Source organism: Helianthus annuus, chromosome 14 (assembly GCF_002127325.2).
Source record: "Helianthus annuus cultivar XRQ/B chromosome 14, HanXRQr2.0-SUNRISE, whole genome shotgun sequence".
In the NCBI taxonomy this organism is placed as follows: Eukaryota; Viridiplantae; Streptophyta; class Magnoliopsida; order Asterales; family Asteraceae; genus Helianthus; species Helianthus annuus.
The window spans coordinates 137,284,481-137,305,555 of NC_035446.2; the positions used below are offsets into that span (position 1 = coordinate 137,284,481).

The following is a 21,075-nucleotide window of genomic DNA, read 5'->3' on the forward strand; positions in this document are numbered from 1 at the left end:
CAACGAGCGTTCGTGATTCAAAGATTTTACGTCTACTTTTCGCTCGACGTTATTTTTTCGTTTTTATTTAATTTGTTTTTACGAGCTTTTCCGGTGTTGGTGGCCGCTGACAATGGTATAGCATTGATACTACTTGACACGATTTTACAACAACCGCTGCAACACAGTGGCTTATTACTATGGTATAGCATTGATACTACTTGACACGATTTTACAACCACCGCTGCAACGCAATGGGTTATTACTAGCTTTTATAATACTTACGTTGTTACGGCATCCGGTTCTAAAAACATTGCTATTAATTTAATATCTACTTTCAACGATATAAATGATCATCAAAAAGATCTTCATTGTCGGTCGGTCATGTAACGGTCACGGTTTCTCTGTGATATTGCACTTCCACCACTACCATACCCTCCTATTTCACAAAACCCATCCGCCGGAGAATGATCACCGGAATCCCCCTTCCAAACATCTTCTAATCCACCCGGAAAACCAGTGCACCTCGTCGATGGCATCTCCTATTAAACATCATGCGTCCCCGAAATCATTTATTGAAAAACCAGAAATATCTCAACTGCACACATTTACTCTCTCCTATTAAATGATCCACTCAGTCAATTTTTCCAAAGTTCAGTTTCACTTCCGTTTCCAAACATGTGTCTTCTTCATCTTCTTGTTTTCTATTTCATTCTGGTAATTACAGCCTCATCCGCAGTTGCCGGAGCAAATTGCAACCGGGTTTGTAAAGGAAGTGTTGTTCGTTACCCGTTTGGATTCTCGGACGATTGTAAAATTCGTCTTAATTGTTCAAACACCGGTGAAGTTCATATCAAAGGACACCGGGTTGTTAATTTAACTAGAGATCATATACTGCTCAACTTTTCACCAAACTGCAGCCGCCCGGTTAATAATATTAATGTATTCACTACCAAAAACTACGCTCTCACTAGACGTAATGGGTTGCTGTTGGATAACTGTAGCCACACATTGAACGAATGTGTGGTCTCAACGGGTTTAATCCAGGGTCACTTCAACTCACCAATATGCAGTAACCCAGCTAACAGAAGCTTAAGTTGTTACTCAGACGATTATAACATTAACAATGGAGTGGAGTTTATGAATTTGACTCGATTGGAGAAGGCGGGATGTAGGGGTCTGTACTCGTCTATTGTTGTCGATTTGGACCCGAACGTTAGACAGAGGTCATCGGTGTCGATGGGGTTTGAGTCGGTTGAATTGGGATGGTGGATCCAAGGGAACTGCAGTTGTCATCGAAAGGCGGTTTGTGCGAATGTGTCGTCGATTGATAATAAAAGGATCGGGTATCGATGCCATTGTTTTGATGGATATGATGGAGATGGATTTGTTCATGGTGATGGGTGCAGGAGAGGTAAGTGTATTAGTGATTTAATTTTATTTTATTTGCAGTTGATTAATTAAGAATACTTAGTTGTGATATTTGAGTTACGGTTAAGACAATGTACTCTGGACAGATCTTGGCTAGGGCCGCCGTTTAGGCGGTGTGACACTGGTTCACTCAAAAAGAAAGTCACCGTTAAAAAAAAAAGAGTTTATATTTAGTTAAAGAGAGAAAATAAGAAGATGAGTTGCCATTTTTGAATCATAGGGATTGATTATGGAGTAGACTATAAGGAAGTTAGATTATTTATTTTTTGGTTGTGGTGATTGATCTAATTGCTTTGACTTGGCAATGCCCAAATATGTGGATCTAGATAGATAGTTTTTATTAAATATCTATCTTCTTTAAGGATCATGCAATATCATCCACATACTTGTATTTATTGAATACCCCTCCACTCCCCCACCACAATAACACACACTAAAGAAATTATAGAGTACTAGATGATGAGTCTTTACTTTCGGGTAGAGGTTTTAGGTTCGAATCTAGGTTCTACTTGTTTTCTGTCTTTACCTGATTCATTGGTTAGCAGGGTGTTGGTGGGATCTTTTTACGGGTAATGGACTGATGATTACGCACGTTCACTATTAAAAACATGTTAGGGAATAGAACGCTAAAAGGAATAAGTCCATATCAAGGTTCAACCAAAAGCCATTAACTTTGAATCTTTATAATCAAAGTGGGTTATCATTTCATTTTCGGGATGACTTTTCGTCTCCGTAGGTTTTAGGGATGTTGAATAAAATTGCTTTGGAATTTTATATTTGAATATTCGGTTATTAAGGTCGTTGTGCAGTGAAAAAGGGTAAGCTGCCTGTGATTGATTTTGAAAATTTCTTGAATTTGACTTTAGATGCAATAATTGTATTGTATGTTGAAAAATATAGATAAGATCATAGAGAAAGATGCTTTCTTGAAAGATCTGTATTTTGAATGTTGTATTTAGTCAAACATACAATGAATCAGTTCTGGATGAAGATCATCCACCACTATTGACTCTTCAAATCTTATAATATTTTTAGGTTTTCTTGATTTGAGCAAGGGCCTACAGCCCTACAATGTGATATAAGGGGCGGCAATTTCGACACAAAATTAATCAGGTTTTTGGGTTGTCATATCTAGCCCGTTTAATAAACAAGCTGTGTTCGGGTTGACCTGTTTAATTACACGGGTAGACCCGCTAACCTGTTTTGACCCGTTTAACCCATTTTTTACAACCCACCAACTTAACATATTTACAACTTGATTACTACCCGTCAACCTGTTGGACACGCTTAGATAAATGAGTTAAACGGGTTGTGTTCAGGTTACATGATTTTAAGTGTGTGGATTTGGGTTGATATTTTTACACGAATGTCGTGTTCGGATTGTAGTATTGTACAACTCAAACCGCCAACCTGAAACTCGTCAAACCAACATGATATTCAGTCAATCAGTCTCGTTTACTTGATGCATGAAATTAAAAAAACTGAACAATTGAGGTAATTGATTCAAAAGTAATTTATCTGCATTGATTTGCAACAGTGTCAAAGTGCAATGCTTCGAAATACATGTCTGGTGAATGTGGTGGAACGACAAGAGTAGCCGTTCTAATTGGAGGTAAGAAATTCAAATTCTGGTCACTTTTTGGCCATTTTATGTAGTTAAACACCAATATTTTTTTCTGTATATTTCTTAGGGATTATTGTTGGAGCTTCTTTAGTGTCTACAATCGTGCTTATCTGTTCCTGCATCCGAAACCGAATAAATTTAAGAAAACACAAGAGTGCAAAACGGCTGCTTTCAGAGGCTACAGGGAGCTTAAATGTACCATTCTACCCCTACAAAGAAATCTCACGGGCTACAGACGGTTTCTCTGAGAAACAAATGTTGGGTGTAGGAGCTTACGCAACGGTTTACGCTGGAAAACTCAGTAATCATGAATGGGTTGCCATTAAAAAGATTAGACATAAAGAAACACATGGAATTAATCAAATAATGAATGAAATCAAGCTTCTGTCGTCTGTAAGCCACCCGAATCTCGTACGCCTTTTAGGATTTTGTATCGAAGAAGGTGAACAAATCCTCGTGTACGAATTCATGCCAAACGGTACCCTATCTCAGCATCTACAAAGAGAAAGAGGAAACGGTCTTTCATGGATAATGCGGCTAACCATTGCAACTGAAACCGCACAAGCAATTGCTTATCTTCATTCCGCTATGAACCCGCCTATTTATCATAGAGACATAAAATCCAGCAACATACTTTTGGATTATAGTTATAGTTCAAAAGTTGCGGATTTTGGTCTATCTAGGCTCGGGATGCTTGATGAGTCGCACATCTCGACTGCACCTCAAGGGACACCTGGCTATGTGGACCCACAATACCATCAAAACTACCACCTTTCTGATAAAAGTGATGTTTATAGCTTCGGCGTTGTTCTCGTAGAGATAATCACGGCTTTAAAAGTGGTTGACTTGTCAAGGCGTAATAGTGAAGTCAACTTGGCGGCTCTTGCGGTTGACAAGATTGGGAAAGGTCGTGTGGAAGAAATAATAGATCCGTTTTTGGAACCAAACAGGGACGCGTGGACAACTTCCTCGATCCACAAAGTAGCTGAGCTGGCGTTTCGGTGCTTAGCGTTTCACGGGGAAGTGAGACCTTCAATGACCGAAGTTGCCGATGAGTTGGAACAGATTAGACTCAGTGGGTGGGCCTCAACCGACAGTTATATAACCAAAGATAAAGATAATTCGCCTGTGACGGTGCAGGAGGGGTGGGCAAGTGAGCAGAGCTCACCGTCAACCAGTAGTTTGTTAAGCAACGTCGTCCAGTGAACCCTGAATTACGTTTCTCGTTTATAGCATGAGTTCACATGAAGCATCGTGTAAATATTAATATTATGCATATGATCTCTTGTTGGTTTCGTTCAATTATTTGTGTAACTAGGTAATCAATTTTGGCTTCCAAGTATCTGGCGTTTTTATTGGTTAAACCGAAGAATATTTATATAAACAGCAGACTTATATATACAAGTACAACAACAATGCCCGAGGAAAATAGTCATTTTCAACAACAGGTTCCCACACATGTTGCGATTTACCGATGATAACGAAGTTTTGGTGAGCTATAAATAAAGAATAATCGCGTGCGGAATATAGAAACAAGTACAATGTGTTACAGGGTGGTGTGCTAGAGCTGCGGGAAGTTCGGGTGGGGAGGTTGTGGCGAGCATGTGAAGTTGGTGTATGGGGGTATAGAAAAGGGTAAGCATTGTATGTGTCGGTCGTGGCCTGGGGTTGTAGTTTCTTCATCTGAGACGGCTTTGGCTACTGCATCTGTTGTGGCAGCTACTGCTACATCTACTGCAGGTAATCATCGTTCTTTTAAAAGAAGTAAAGAACACCACTGGTCAAGTGTCGTTCGTGAATGGTTTCTAAATTTTAAGTTTTGAACTTTTGATGATCATAACATAAGTTTTATACTTGTATATTGGCAGGATAGATTGATGGTTATGAAAAGTGGATAAAAAGGAATTGTAACGTTGGAAGAGGACGTGTTTCGTGTCGTTGGTTTATCATTTTTGTTTTGTGAAATGTAAAATAACATTTAATCAAATAAAACTTTCGGTATGAATATGTAACCGGAGATGTGTAATATATGCTAATATTGTTTCGCTTATGACGTTTTAAACGTAATTTAAGCTTGATACAAGACGCGTTTTAATAAGATTTAAGTGGGATAAGCTATTATAATTTCGCTCGTGATGTGAAACATAGCAATCAGCACATCTGAACAAAACATAGCAATAAGCTAGAACTCTGCACTAGAGTTCCAGAAAAACAAACTGATGACCCGTTTGACCTACACTCTTGACGAAATCGAGGGCCAGTTTGAAGTATCTCAAGATGGCACCATCAAGTTCGATGAAAAAGACGGGATCGATTACGCTGCAGTGACTTCGCTTCCTGGTGGTGAGCGTGTGTCATTTCTGGTTACGATCAAAGAACTTGTAGCATCGGGTAAACCCGAGAACTTTTAGGGAATTTCTAGTGTCATCTTATAGAGGTTCTTCTTTCCTTGACCCAAAGGGCCAAAGCGGGTCCACCGGTTATGACAATGCAGTTACTTTTCGAAAGTATTGTAAAAAAATTATGTATGCACTTTATGATATGTAATCTTGTAATATTTTTAAGTTTCTAATATATTGGAAGTTTTATGTTATTAATGTTAAAGTTTATAAGCCAAAAAATGGAGTTGGAAGCATAAAAATACAAAAAATACGAAATAAAAAAACAGCATCGACATCGGGTTTTTTGCATACCGGCATAGGGTTTTCTAATACCCGACCCAGAAACCGGGTTCTTTTATACCCGCAAATAGGGTATATAAATACCTCGGTATTGAAAACCCGAACCCTACCCGGACCCGGTACCCCAGGTATGGTTTTTCTAGTCAATACTCGAACTCAAACCCGAACCCGACTTGGGTATTGCCAACACCCGGAAAATCAATACCCGGTGATACCCGAACCCTGGTATTCAAAAACCTGGTTAAGTGCACCTCTAATTTAGAGGCCCAAATACTTGATTAAAATATTAAACAATCCAAAAGTGACGCAGAGTCCAGATTATTTCTTATATTTTCTTCTAACTCTAGATAAACCCCTACTAGTTTATTTAAACTACAAGGCCCAAATACTTGATTGAAATATCAAATACTCAATAGAGTGGAGAGTATTTATTTTACTATAAATAAGCCCTACTAGGCTACTATGTGGACCGCATATAACTTTAGCCCAAAGTCAAGAGGCCTAACTCGCAAGTGCTTGCTTAAAACCAGGAATAATCCAATAAAGCCCAGAACAATATTTTATTTTCCTTTTCCAGTCATATCCCTCTCACTCCAGGTTATTGTTTGACAGTAATTATCGAACATGTTCACTTCACTAGCAGGGGAGACCGTAAGGAGGGGTAATGTGGTCGTTCGAAAGGGCAACTATTTTCCAGGGGCATAAAAGTTTTAAAAATTCCCAGTTATATATAGAGATGAATGATCGTCCAGACAAACTACGCTTTTCTTTTGTATCTAAACTGTTCAAAGTGAAAAAGAAATATAAAAATATGATAGGTTAATTCTTTATTTACTGTAGCATACGAATGAAAAATACAAGTAATAAAAATAACATCATGTTATTAATTGCATTTGAGTTGTAATATCTAAATTACGATGGTAAGGGGCATATATTTATAGGCTCGACCGAGACACCTGAATCCACATATCCACCTTTGTAATCACTAGAAACATTAAATTGTTGTTTCCGGCCATAACAAAGCAAGCTCCCTTTTCTTTTCTTTTCTTATATGCCCACCACCACTTCCTGCAACAATGTCTCATCCATCAGCTCACCAAGACACCCTCCATCTTCATGAGAAATGGCAACAGAACAATATGGAAACTTCAACTTATTCATGACCAAATTTTACTTCATGGCCTGCATAAATAAAACACTTTTAACAACCGCAATATTGACGGACATTCGATCATTTACTTCAACCAAACAGATACATGTAGTGTTGTTTGTGTTGGATATAATGTTCAATTGTCGATTAAGATTCAACGTTGCCGTCAAGGTACGACCCAAAGAGTTACACTTTGGGCAACGAACATTTAACGGTGTTTTAATCGTTAATCACCTGATCACGAAATAATAAGCGTAAACAAAGAAACGTGTAATTATTTAGAATAATTACTAGAGCCGGATTTAACAAGACAAATTATAATTAATTTATTAATTATAATAAATCGTATATATATATATATATTGTTAATTATCTAGATAATTAAAAAGAGAGATAATTGTTATAATTATGAGATAATTATGAAGAAGTTGTGATTAGATTACAACTCTTAATCTTGGTTTGAATTAAGATATATTAGATATATCTTTAAAAGAATCTATATAAAATCTCTTTGATATATATATAGGTTTCGTTCCATCTTAAAAAAAAGTTTTTTTTTGGTATGCTTTCAAAAGTCAAAAAAGAAACTGAAGGAACAAATAGATATACGGAACTTCATACTTTCAGGAGAGTACCCGTCGATAAAGGAGTTTATTGGGCATCACAAAAGGAAAAAGAAGAGGAGCAATAGTTTATTGGCTATTATTTACAAACCTTCTTGTTTCTTTATTTACGCAAAAGGTAAGTAAAGTTTTTGAACTTTATTTTTCTTTAGTTTAAAGGTTTCGTTTGAAATCGTTTCAAACGAACAAATATGATTTCGTGGTCAACGATCATCTAGCGAGATCGTTCGTTGAACCAAGGTGTCTTACTTGGTAGTCACGATTCTTTAATTTTATTATAACCTATTTTGATTGTAACGAGATCACTGGTGGAATCGGTTTAGAACCGAACCTCGTGTACATGTTTTCCGCTGCGTTCAGTTTGTTTGACAAACTGACTAAAATTATTTTCCAATAGTTACACGAAATTTCCAACAGTGGTATCAGAGCCACCTTACAAATCAAAGTAGGCTAATTTTATTATAGTGTTTATAGATCTAAAAATAGTTATAGAATTGCATGCTTAAAATCGAGTAGATTTGGCATAGGAACCTGTCACGTATAATAGTTATAGGCAAGTTTTATTAAGGCCAAACATGAACACTTGTCAAAGTACTCTTTGACAAAATATTTGGCCTTAACCTATTTCGTTTAGCTTAATGATCGTAGTATGCAAATCCGGGTCTAGAATCGTTTTTCATAACACGTGTACTAAATTAGTTTTTGGAGCTACACGCGTTAAATTAGTTTAAAGAAAAACGAATATATTAAAATAATTATTTTTAATATATACCAAACTAAAATATTAAAAAAAAATGTAACTAAACACTTTATTTTAAAAATAAAGTTAAAATTTTGTTAAGTCTTTTCGTTACAATATCTAAAGGAAATTTAATTTTTCTTTATATTAAAATTTTTTTTTTTGGATTGGATCTAAGATTAAGTGGGAGCACAAAAGGGTTTGTGCTACACTTAATGGGCTCGGTTCACGTTCTTAGGCTCGAACGAACCGAACATATTCTGAACCCGGAATTGCATATTTATTTATTTTGCGTTTTACCATGAGATGTTTATTACGCCATAAAATTAATAACTAATACACGATCATTAAAACGACAATTTTAATAAAAGGTTTATTAAGTATTGGATAGGTAATTAAAATAAACAGTTTATTTTAAAATACAAAAATCAAAATTGGTTTTACAAAATTAAAAGTTAATTTGAAAACCGTAATTAATAAAAGTTATTAATTAAAATAAATTTGCGACACGACCAACTTAGATTAAATAGGGTATTTAAAATTAATCGGTCGAGTGATTGAAAGGTGTTTCAAGTCGTCACAAATTAAAACGTAAAATTGATTTTTACAAAGGAATTGTATAGCCTATGTTCATGCCATAGGCCGTACAAGTATTTTAAAACGACCCGAACTGGTAATTTTAAAATATAACCCAAATTAAAATCGATATTCTACGCCACCCTAAATTAAGAACACCCGAACTGATCTATCCGAACCCCTGGTGCTAGTGTTTACCCTGCATCCAGGCCTACGGTTTTGGTTAGGGGTAGTTCCGCGATTTCCATGCTTACATGGGCCGGGCTACAATTCTGATTTGAGGACAAATATCACTTTTGCGACACGAGAGCGAATGTTAGTGTTTACCCTGCATTCGTCTTCTACGGTTGTGAAAGTGGGCGTAGTTGGGGTTAACGTACCAATGCTTGACAACACTCGTCATGCGACCCCAAACCGAGAATTGTGTAGTTGACACAATTGGTGATCGTCACCTACCCTTCAATCTATGCCAGTGAAGAGTGCTAAGTCCATTCACTGAGTTATGGGGAGATGGGATCTCATCCTAATTCCTAAAATTTTGTATATCTTGGGTCAAAATTGAATTAGGTTAATGCATGAAAATTACTAATAAAATTTTCTTCTAAATTCTACAGATGTCTACAAACAATTCTGATAACACCAAATTCTCGCTTAAGTCCATCCTTGAAAATGCTAAACTTGATAATTCTAACTTCATGGATTGGTACCGCAACCTGAAAATTGTTCTCAGGGCGGAGAAAAAGGCTTATGTCCTTGAAGGACCAATTCCCGAAGCACCTGCTGCTAATACGGGTGCAGCCCGTAGGACATGGGAAAAACATGTTGATGATTCCCAAGATGTGACATGTCTTATGCTTGCTATGACGATTCCAGAACTTCAGAAGAATCTGGAAAACTTGGGAGCATATGAGATGAGTGAGCAGCTGAAAAACATGTTTCAGCAGCAAGCTCGTCATGAGCGTTTTGAGGTGATGAGATCTCTCATTACATGTCGCATGCAGGAAGGTACTTCGGTCAGTGCTCATGTACTGAAAATGAAGTCTTTCGTTGATCAACTGGAGCGTCTGAACGCACCCCTTAGTAATGAGTTAGCTACGGATGTGATCCTTAACTCGCTACCCAATTCATATCATCAGTTCGTAATGAACTATAACATGAATGGGTGGGAAAGAACGATCCCAGAGTTGCATCAGATGCTAAAAACTGCTGAGACAAACATCCCAACTAAGGGCAATCCAGTGCTGGCGATCAGGGAAGGAAGAATTACCAAGAAGAAGCAATCCAAGGGAAAAGGCAAGGCGAGTAAGCAAGACAAGGGCAAAGGCAAAAAGGTTGCCACTCCAAAGGCAAAGCCTCATAAAGATGCCAAGTGTTTTCACTGTGATGAGATCGGGCATTGGAAGAGGAATTGTCCCAAGTACCTGGCTGAGTTGAAGCTTAAGAAGCTGCAAATAGGAGAATCCTCAGGTATACATGTTATTGATCTATTTTCCTTTTCGAGCAAATCTTGGGTGTTTGACACTGGATGTGGTTTTCACATTTGTAATGATTTGCAGGGACTAAAAAGGATTAGAAAGCTGAAGCAGGGTGACTTAGAGCTGCACGTTGGGAACGGGCAGAATGTTGCTGTGAAGGCAGTTGGAGAATTTATTCTTGAATTACCTTCTGGATTGTTTATTACTTTAGACAATGTTTTTTATGTTCCTAGTTTGACTAAGAATATTATTTCTGTTTCTGCTTTAAGAGAACAAGGTTTTAATTATGCTTTTGATATTGTTAATGGTAGCATTTCTGCATTTTTAAATGGTGTGTTCTATTTTGAGGCTAAGCCTCACAATGGTGTCTATGAAATAGATACTTCTAACAATAGATCAAATAATATTGTATGCTCTCTTTCCTCTAAACGTGTTAAAACTAGTTTTAATCAAACATATCGTTGGCATTGTCGTCTTGGCCATATTAACATTAATCGCATGAGGAAGCTCCAGACCGCAGGGATTCTAGAATCCACGGGTCAGGAGACTTATGATTTATGCGAATGTTGTCTAAGTGGCAAGATGACTAAGGCCCCTTTTACCGGAACTAGTGAAAGGGCCAAAGACCTGTTAGGACTCATACATACTGATGTATGTGGTCCATTCAGGACTATGTCAAGGAACGGGGAAAGATACTTCGTCACATTTACTGATGATTATAGTAGATATGGATATGTTTATCTTATGAAGTTTAAACATGAAACCTTTGAAAAGTTCAAAGAATTCCAAAATGAAGTACAGAATCAACTAGGGAAAACGATTAAGGCACTTCGATCCGATCGAGGTGGTGAATACATTAATCAAGAGTTTGATGAACATCTCAAGAAGTGTGGGATTATATCCCAACTAACTCCATCCGGAACACCACAACTCAATGGTGTGTCTGAGAGGAGAAATCGAACCTTATTAGATATGGTTCGATCAATGATGTGTCGTACAAACTTACCACACTCCTTTTGGAGTTATGCTCTTGAAACTGCTACACGTCTTGTGAATATTGCTCCTACTAAAAAGGTAGAAAAGACACCATATGAGATGTGGCATGGTAAACCACCTAAAGTCTCTTACCTTCGCATATGGGGATGTAACGCTTATGTTACCAGTGAGTCTTCGGACAAACTTGATCCTCGCGGTGAAAAGGTTGTTTTCATTGGATATGCATATCCGGTTGGTTATTATTTCTATAATCCTGCTGAAAATAGAGTTTTCACTAAGCGTCGAGGAACATTCCTAGAGGATGAGCTTATGGCGCGAGGAATTGGAGATAATCTTGTAGATCTTGAGGAAATTCGAGAACCACAAATTAATCAACCAATAGTCGAATCTGCCTCTCAACAAAATATTGTTGAACCTGAACCTGAGAGGATTCAGGAATCTGATGTAACACTAGGCGTCCGCAGAAGTACGAGGGATCGTCATGAACCTAATCGGTATTCACATGATAGGTACGTCTTGATAATAGATCAAGAAGAGCCCTCAACCTACAAAGCTGCGATTTCAGGTAACGAATCTGAAAAATGGCTCGAAGCCATGGGCGTCGAGATGCAATCCATGTATGACAACCAAGTCTGGGATTTGGTTGAACTTCCTCCCGAATGTCGGACTGTAGGAAGTAAATGGGTTTTCAAGTTGAAAACAGACATGGATGGAAATGTGCAAACCTATAAGGCTCGGTTGGTTGCTAAAGGATTTACTCAGACTCAAGGAGTTGATTATGAGGAAACCTTCTCGCCAGTAGCCATGCTTAAGTCTATTAGGATTCTACTTGCCATAGCCGCGTATTATGACTATGAGATATGGCAAATGGATGTCAAAACTGCGTTCCTAAATGGACACCTTACAGAAGATGTCTATATGGAGCAGCCTAAAGGTTTTGTAGATCCTAAGAATCCAAAGAAAGTTTGCAAGTTGAATAAATCCATTTATGGATTGAAACAAGCATCTCGAAGCTGGAATCTTCGTTTTGATCAGAAAATCAAACAATTTGGTTTTATCAAAAACGAAGATGAGCCATGTGTTTACAAGAAGACAAGTGGGAGTTCTATTACTTTTCTGATCCTGTATGTAGATGACATACTTCTCATTGGAAACGATATCCCAATGCTACAGGATGTTAAATCCTGGCTTGGTAAATGTTTCTCAATGAAGGATCTTGGAGAAGCTGCTTATATTCTAGGAATAAAGATTTATAGAGATAGATCTAAGCGGCTACTTGGACTTAGTCAAAGTACATATATTGATAAGGTCATTCGACGTTTTTCAATGCAAGATTCCAAGAAGGGTCTCTTGCCAATGGCAAGTGGAACCGTACTGAATAGTCATCAGTGTCCCAAATTGGACAAAGATAAAGAGGATATGAAAAAGGTTCCATATGCCTCTGCTATCGGTTCCATCATGTATGCCATGTTATGTACTAGACCGGACGTATCGTTTGCTCTGAGCTTGACTAGCAGATATCAACAGAATCCTGGTAAAAGTCACTGGATTGCTGTGAAAAATATCCTAAAGTACTTAAAAAGAACTAAGGATATGTTTCTGATATTTGGCGGTTTGGAAGAAGAGCTGAAAGTAAAATGTTACACTGACGCAAGCTTCCAAACGGATCGTGACGATTCACGATCTCAGACAGGCTATGTTTTTACTTTAAATGGTGGTGCTATAACTTGGAAGAGTTCTAAGCAAAGCGTGGTGGCCCAGTCGACCACTGAATCAGAATATATAGCGGCTTCAGAAGCTGCTAAGGAGGCTGTTTGGATGAAAAAGTTCATTGTTGATCTCGAAGTTATACCAAGCATACAGAAGCCTATCGAGATATTTTGCGACAATACAAGTGCAATTGCTCAGGCAAAGGAACCAAGGTCGCATCACAGCACGAAACATATTCTCAGAAAATTCCACTACATACGGGAAGTTTTGGAAAAAGGAGACATCGTAGTAGAGAAAATTGATACTGATCAGAATCTAGCGGACCCGTTTACTAAGCCTATACCTCAAGTGAGACACGAGAAGCATGCTGATAGTATAGGTCTTAGATATGCTAGACATCGGGTCTGATTTGGTAATCTAGTAATTTGGTGCATTTTGAACTGTAAACAGTATTTTATGTTTATTTGAATTTAATGGTTGAATGTCTTTTAAACTATTATATTTGTGTTCAAATATTAGTACGTTAAGTATCTATGAATATTGTATTCTAAAATGTCCGTAGTCTATCAGATTCGTGAGAACCAATCTGGTAAAAGACTATTGTGAATTAGATGGTTGATCCATATCATGGATACTCAAAGTGTTGAGAACCATATTCACTGATATGATTAGTTGAATTATATTGGGCGTAACTCGTTTCAAAATGATCTTCATGGATCTTAGTCATAAGACATTTTGAATAGGTACGATCATTGTATCCTTAGACCTGCGGTACATACTAGAACTAACTTAAATGAATGGTTGCTCTTTGATTCTATCTAACGCTGTACGTAACTGGCAGTAATAAGGATAGTTTTGGGAATGATCTGAAGTTTAGTGGGAGTTGTTTGTAGCCAAAGGGATCTGTACTTCTATACTTAGAAGAAGAACACTCTGGCGCCTTTCGTTGATTTGAACTGGTGTTAAACGCGTGGCCACGCTCGAACTAGTAATAGTTTGATAAACCACTTCAAATCAAGAACGAAATTAGAAATGGTTGAATAATATATGAGAATGAATTGGATCCATGTCTCATGTTCAACAAGTGTTCAATACAGAGGGATAAATGAGTCGATAACCCGGGCTATAGTATTTGCATAACCAAAGGTTTGATTAGTGCAAAGAATTAGTTGACATAAATTTGTCATACCTTGTCGGGGGCAATATGATGCAGCTAGGCACCCACTATTGTCTACATTGAAACTTAATCGGCCAATCGACCAAGTGGGAGATTGTTGGATATAATGTTCAATTGTCGATTAAGATTCAACGTTGCCGTCAAGGTACGACCCAAAGAGTTACACTTTGGGCAACGAACATTTAACGGTGTTTTAATCGTTAATCACCTGATCACGAAATAATAAGCGTAAACAAAGAAACGTGTAATTATTTAGAATAATTACTAGAGCCGGATTTAACAAGACAAATTATAATTAATTTATTAATTATAATAAATCGTATATATATATATATATTGTTAATTATCTAGATAATTAAAAAGAGAGATAATTGTTATAATTATGAGATAATTATGAAGAAGTTGTGATTAGATTACAACTCTTAATCTTGGTTTGAATTAAGATATATTAGATATATCTTTAAAAGAATCTATATAAAATCTCTTTGATATATATATAGGTTTCGTTCCATCTTAAAAAAAAGTTTTTTTTTGGTATGCTTTCAAAAGTCAAAAAAGAAACTGAAGGAACAAATAGATATACGGAACTTCATACTTTCAGGAGAGTACCCGTCGATAAAGGAGTTTATTGGGCATCACAAAAGGAAAAAGAAGAGGAGCAATAGTTTATTGGCTATTATTTACAAACCTTCTTGTTTCTTTATTTACGCAAAAGGTAAGTAAAGTTTTTGAACTTTATTTTTCTTTAGTTTAAAGGTTTCGTTTGAAATCGTTTCAAACGAACAAATATGATTTCGTGGTCAACGATCATCTAGCGAGATCGTTCGTTGAACCAAGGTGTCTTACTTGGTAGTCACGATTCTTTAATTTTATTATAACCTATTTTGATTGTAACGAGATCACTGGTGGAATCGGTTTAGAACCGAACCTCGTGTACATGTTTTCCGCTGCGTTCAGTTTGTTTGACAAATTGACTAAAATTATTTTCCAATAGTTACACGAAATTTCCAACAGTTTGATCACGGTTTGCATGAATAGTGACAACTCTATAATCGCTTTAGGATGATCATTACATTCATATATCATAACTACCCGAGCTCACATTGATATAACTTGTAAGGAAAATAATTGTAGACATGTAGAACAAAGTGTGTTCATCTTCATCCAATTCATTAATCTAACATGTATGCCAAATTAATGTGTGTTGTTTAAAACATCTTTGAATATTCTTTCGAAAAAGCACTAAAAGAATCAACATTTGTTGGATCAACCAACCAATAATTTTAAATCTTTAAAGATGAATGTCCTATATAATTGGCAATTTTCCCATGTAAGTTCTTCACTAGTTGAATGTTGCCTTGAATAAATTTCTATTAATGCATATTCTCATCATAAGTTGTTGCAAGTGGGAAGATTAAAAAAAACCATAGATATATTATATAGACAATTAAAATCGGTTTCCGTTTTAAAATCAACAACCAACATCACAGAGGAAGAACAACCAAACTTTCCTGTAGCATATTCATTATTAACATTGTTTAATAATGAAGCATACGTGTGGATTATCATTTGATGTATAAGTTTGACCAGCCCTACAGCCAGATCATGATACCGCATGTCTGCATGGGTCACCTCCTTAAATGAAGTATGGATCCATGGTTCACGGGGATGGATCTTGTTGAAGATTTTCAGACAACACAGATAAGCATGTTGTAAAAAAAACATTTATATATGACCAACACTTGCATGCATAGGAACAATGGTATTTCTAAAATCTAGCCATAGGCATTGCTGGTACAGTTTTCTTGTTTTGTTGCCGGTTGTTTGGTGAACTGTTTAACGTGGCAAGTGATTAATATTTTGAAATCCAGTAGGTTTTGGGAGAAATTGTTTCCGAATGGAATCTGTGAGTGTGGATCTCAAGGTTTATGAATTTTGTAGAGAAATAAAAATTGGTTTTTACACAAAATGAAGACGACTCTTAGCTAGTGGAGCCTAATACAGCTTTGCTTTGCACATGATTTCTGTATATATTTTATATTATTTCAACGTTGATGAAGCTTATGTGGATGGTTGAATGAATTATAGTATGTTTAGGGAAGTTTCCTTGTAGCATGCTTTGTGCTTCAATAGTTTAAACTAACTTTTTTTTATAGAAAAAATAAGGAAAAAAGGGAAACCAAAACCAACATAATCTATAAAGGGGTGTTTGGTGTTGCTTTTTCAAAATAGATTATGCGTTTTCAAAATAGATTTTGCGTTTTGAAAAAGCATGTAGGTACATGCTTCTCCAAAATTGCGTTTTGGAGGCAGATAATCACTTTTTCATCCAAAAATATTTTTAGATTATTTATGTTTGACAAACGCAATAATCAAATAATCACTTCAAAACGTAATCCCGAACACCTTCTAAATAAGTAATTGGTTGCACAGCCTGGTGTTTTTTTTTCTTTGTGTAACACACTGATGGTAGGGGCACTCACACTAGTGATGGTTTTCTATCACTCACAACACCTAATCATTGTTCACAATGTCATTGAACTTGATTCCATCATTAGCGATGGATTTTACTAGGGGTGCCCATCACTAGTGATGTTTTTTTTAATTATAAATTAACAATAACAATTTCATTTAAATAAAAATTACATTAAATAAATTCTAAATTACAAACTAAAAAAACTAAACATTCCAAATTAAAAAAACCTAAAAAATCTTCTTATTCTTCTTGATCCGGTTCACTATCGTCATCGTCCTCAAGTTGTTATTGTGGTTCGCGGTATGCACGGGCGAATTGGTGAATGAGATTGTTATCTTCTAGTGGATCAAAGTTGAAATGGTGGGTTTGAAACGGTTGTGTTTGAAATTGTTAAGGTTGAAATGGTGGAATAAAAGGTTGGTTTTGATACGCTTGGTTTTGAAACGGTTGGGTTTGAAATTGTTGGGTTTGAAATGGTTGGTTGGGAAACGGTTGGGTTTGAAATGGTGGGATTGGGTCGGGTTCATCTTGCAATCGAAATCTCGCCGGCTCGCCAAGATTAGCTCGAACTTTTGGCCGTACGCGTTTTTTATTCGAACCCGAACGCTTGAACCTTCCATTTTGGGTTGAAAGATTGATTTTTTTTTTTTTTGTAGTTTAAAAGATTGTATTATTTTATGTTTGAATGATTGTATTTTTCGGTATTTTTGTAGGTTGAAACTTTGAGTTTTGTGTGTATGTATATAGCATCACAATCACAGAAGGTTTTTTATATATATAAAAAAAATCCTCCAACGATCATATTCCTCTCAAACGGTCATCAACGGTCATCAAATTCGAAATTCAATGCGTGATAACGACCATGCGTCACCAAGTCCACGCATGAAAGAATGACGGTGACGACGGTATATAACATGTTATGACGCGTGGATTTTGGCCATCACGCGACGCCCCGCGCACCCTAATAAATAGGTACATGTTTGCGTCACACGTCACAATTATAAGAGCCCGACATTTTTTTACGCTTATCTTGTTTCAGGTAAGTAATCATATAATTTCTTAATTTTAAAATTTTTTAAAAGTTAATTAAAAAACAATATTAATAAAGCATAATAAATTAATTTCAATTATATCACATCTCAAAATATTGTTTTATAATTTTCTAAATTATCGCTAACTATTTAATATGTACGTGTTCAACTTGTGAAATACACGAGTTTTGTAACATATATATATATATATATATATATGGTGAGTTAGCTTACAAAGTCATTTTGACGTACAAAGTATATGAAGACACCATAATGCGACACCTCTCCTTGGACGACGGTTAAATCCGCCTGTGCCATGATCACTTATACAAATATTTCATAATTACACATAACTTAAGTACACTATTAAATAATTGCACAACCATATATAACACGCAACATATTGATAATGACTATGGTTGTAAACGATTCGAACGTTCAACGAACAGTTCGTGAACTGTTCGATGAGAAGTTCGTTCATGTTTGTTCGTTTAACAAATTAACAAACATGAACAACAAATTTCGTTCTATAAGTTAAACAATCGAACATGAACAGAGGTTGCGTTCGTTTATTTATGTTCGTAAACGTTCGGTAATGTGTTCATTTATGTTCCCTTGTTTATGTTCATTTGTGTTCATCCATTTAAATGTTTTTATGTTATATTTTTATTTATTGGTTTATTTTTTTTAAATTTAAAACCATAGTTATACTATACGGCTTCACCAACATTCATCGTTTAACCATTTCAATTTCAATTTGTGTTAAAGTTTGACAAACTTCTTAATTTTTGTGTTAATTATTTTTATGATAATTATGTTAATTATATTCACATAGTTATAACAAGTATTTAATTATATTTGGTGGATTATTCGTAATCTTTCTAATGAAAAACACCGATTTTTAAAATGAATAACGTTCGTTTGTATTAATTTATGTTCATGAACATTTGTTTGTGTTCGTCTACATTCGTTCACGTTCAGTAAGTGTTCATGAACATGTTCATTTAATGAACACGGACAAGAAATCTCTTTCATTGAGCGTTTATGAATCGTTTATGAACATTTTCATTCTTTAATGAACGAAGTTCGTGTTCGTACGGTTCGTTTACAGCCCTAATAATGACACAACCAAAGTTTATAATTACGAATATATTAAATTATACAATTTATAAAAAAATCAATTAAAAAGTATAGCAAAACTATACTCAAATGAAAAAGAATAAAATCTCTACCAAAGTAGTGTTGTCCCATAAAGGATTGGACATTAACGATCTCATTTGAGTATAGTCTTGCGACTGGCGTTTGAGGTGAAGTGTGTAGATAGGGTAAAATTTCAATCCCTTCGAATTGTGCGGACATGAAATCTATTACTACAACTTAGTGTACAAAATACCTGATTCTAGACCCGACTTGGAACCGGTTCCTACTCCAACCCACTAAACTACACGAATCATTTCCCCAATTAATATTTGTTTTTTTTTTTTTTCAATTTTGTGTATCGTTACGTATTTTTTTTTTTTTTTTTTTTCTCCTTTTTTTCTCATTACTTGGAATTTGTCTTTTCCCTTTTTTTTTTTGTTCTCCTTTTTTCTCATTACTTGGAATTTGTCTTTTCCCTAGCTTGGATCCTTGCCAAAAGTTGCTGAAAAAAGTTACTGAACATGGGCAAAAATGTAAATTGAACATGGGCATAAATGTAAATTGGTAATTGCCATTGGACAGCATAAAATATAAATACACATAAATTGTAAATTTCGCAAAGATATCAGTGGGCTGTAGCGGTGCCATATTCTTCTTCTTCCACGTGCTCTTTTTCGCTCTGGCACCGTGGCTCTGTGGCTTTAATTCGCTCGCCACGTAGTACATCACTATATCACCCTTCAACTTCCCACAAATTACGAAAATACCTTCACCCCACCTATTATTTTGTCTTTATTATCATTCAAACAACACACCCTATATTTAGACATTTACAAAGTCAAACAATCAATACGTTTCGTGTGACACCTTTTATAAAAATTTAGTTGACATATGTTGTAATATAATATAATATTATCCTAAAAAAAACGATTTGAAAAAAAAAAAAGATTCAAGTTCTAATAAATGTTATAAACGCAGCTGCTTATCTGCATACGTCAGCACACATTTCCTCTCACTGGTCCCAAAAATTACAAACTCAACGTAAAACTACACTTTTACTGTATATTGATGCATACAGCCTGTCATCCACAACTACCCAGCTGGTCCGGGACCCACCCTATGCAGTTAATGTTTATACACACAAAGCCCTTTTAATTACACTTTTGCCATTTCCTACGTGGCTTGCCATCCTTTGTATAAATACACACACAACTCCTGATTCTTTCCCAACACCCTATTCATCATCTCTCTCATTCTCTCTCTCTAAAAAGAAAAAATGGGAATTTGCAGTTCATGTGATTCAACAGCCGTTGCTACAGCCAAACTTATTTTACCCGACGGTAGCCTACAAGAATTCTCGTACCCGGTTAAGGTTTCATATGTTTTACAAAAACATCCTTCTACTTTTATTTGTAATTCTGATGAGATGGAGTTTGACGACGTCGTTTCCGCTGTGAATGAAGAAGAGGTGCTTCAGCTTGGGCAGCTGTATTTTGCGCTGCCGGTGAGCCGGTTGAGGCGGCGGCTCAAGCCGGAGGAGATGGCGGCATTGGCCGTGAAGGCCAGCTCAGCATTGGCGAAAAGTGGTGGTGATAAATGTTTGTATTTTACACCGGCTTGTTCGAGTAATGCAAAGAGTTCGGGTCGGGTTTCGGATGTGGGGAGTGTCGGATCTAGAGGGAGGAGTGGTGGTAGGAGACGTAACTTTACGGCAATGTTGAGTGCCATACCTGAATAGAGTTGTGATAACCGATTTAAAGATGTTAATACGTTTGTAAATAGTGTATTAGGTTGAAAATAGCTTTTTATTTTGGGGGATTTTCCAATTTTTACCCATGAAATGAGTTCAGAGTTTTTAATTAGAGATATCCATGTTCATGCATTTCTATTTTACATCTTTTCCATTAAATTATTATTATTATTATTATTATTATTATTATTATTATTATTATTATTATTATTATTATTATTATTATTATTATTATTATTATTATTATTATTATTATTATTATATATCTCAAATAGTGAACACATTATTAGGGTTAGGTTTAAGGACGAAAATAATAAAATGTTAATTTAAGTATGGTTATTAATTTATAATGAACTACACGACAAACAAGTGAGACTTCTAGCAATTTAAAAAGAAAAAAAAATCATGACCATCATAATGACATTCACCGATAAGAGGTGTATGCATCTTGGTTCGTTTGACATCTAAAAATGTATATGAACTAGTGTTATTAAATCCGCGCGTTGCGCGGTGGGTA

At 35.9% G+C, this 21,075-nt stretch overlaps 2 protein-coding genes across 3 annotated transcripts; both read left to right on the forward strand.

Annotated features, from left to right (window-relative positions):
- Positions 1-336: 336 nt before the first annotated feature.
- On the forward strand, positions 337-5,082 carry LOC110903840 (wall-associated receptor kinase-like 14). 2 transcript variants are annotated; one of them, XM_022149632.2, is made up of 4 exons: positions 337-1,393; positions 2,948-3,022; positions 3,102-4,774; positions 4,903-5,082. In XM_022149632.2, the coding sequence occupies exons 1-3, from the start codon at positions 658-660 to the stop codon at positions 4,238-4,240; spliced, it is 1,950 nt and encodes a 649-aa protein (XP_022005324.1). In that variant the 5' UTR covers positions 337-657; the 3' UTR covers positions 4,241-4,774; positions 4,903-5,082. The 2 variants fall into 2 exon arrangements, with proteins under 2 accessions (XP_022005324.1, XP_022005325.1); XM_022149633.2 differs by having other exon boundaries at positions 4,908-5,082.
- Positions 5,083-20,043: 14,961 nt separating this feature from the next.
- On the forward strand, positions 20,044-20,690 carry LOC110905925. The gene has a single exon (XM_022151335.2). It carries the CDS (start codon positions 20,085-20,087, stop codon positions 20,544-20,546), a length of 462 nt encoding a protein of 153 aa, XP_022007027.1. The 5' UTR covers positions 20,044-20,084; the 3' UTR covers positions 20,547-20,690.
- Positions 20,691-21,075: the final 385 nt, after the last annotated feature.

Excerpts from the sequence above, each read along its gene's own strand:
- LOC110905925 (XM_022151335.2), top strand. The coding sequence starts at position 20,085 with ATGGGAATTTGCAGTTCATGTGATTCAACAGCCGTTGCTACAGCCAAA.
- LOC110903840 (XM_022149632.2), top strand. The coding sequence starts at position 658 with ATGTGTCTTCTTCATCTTCTTGTTTTCTATTTCATTCTGGTAATTACA. Across the intron at positions 1,394-2,947 it reads TGGTGATGGGTGCAGGAGAG|TGTCAAAGTGCAATGCTTCG; the intron begins GTAAGTGTATTA and ends GATTTGCAACAG. Across the intron at positions 3,023-3,101 it reads AGTAGCCGTTCTAATTGGAG|GGATTATTGTTGGAGCTTCT; the intron begins GTAAGAAATTCA and ends TATATTTCTTAG.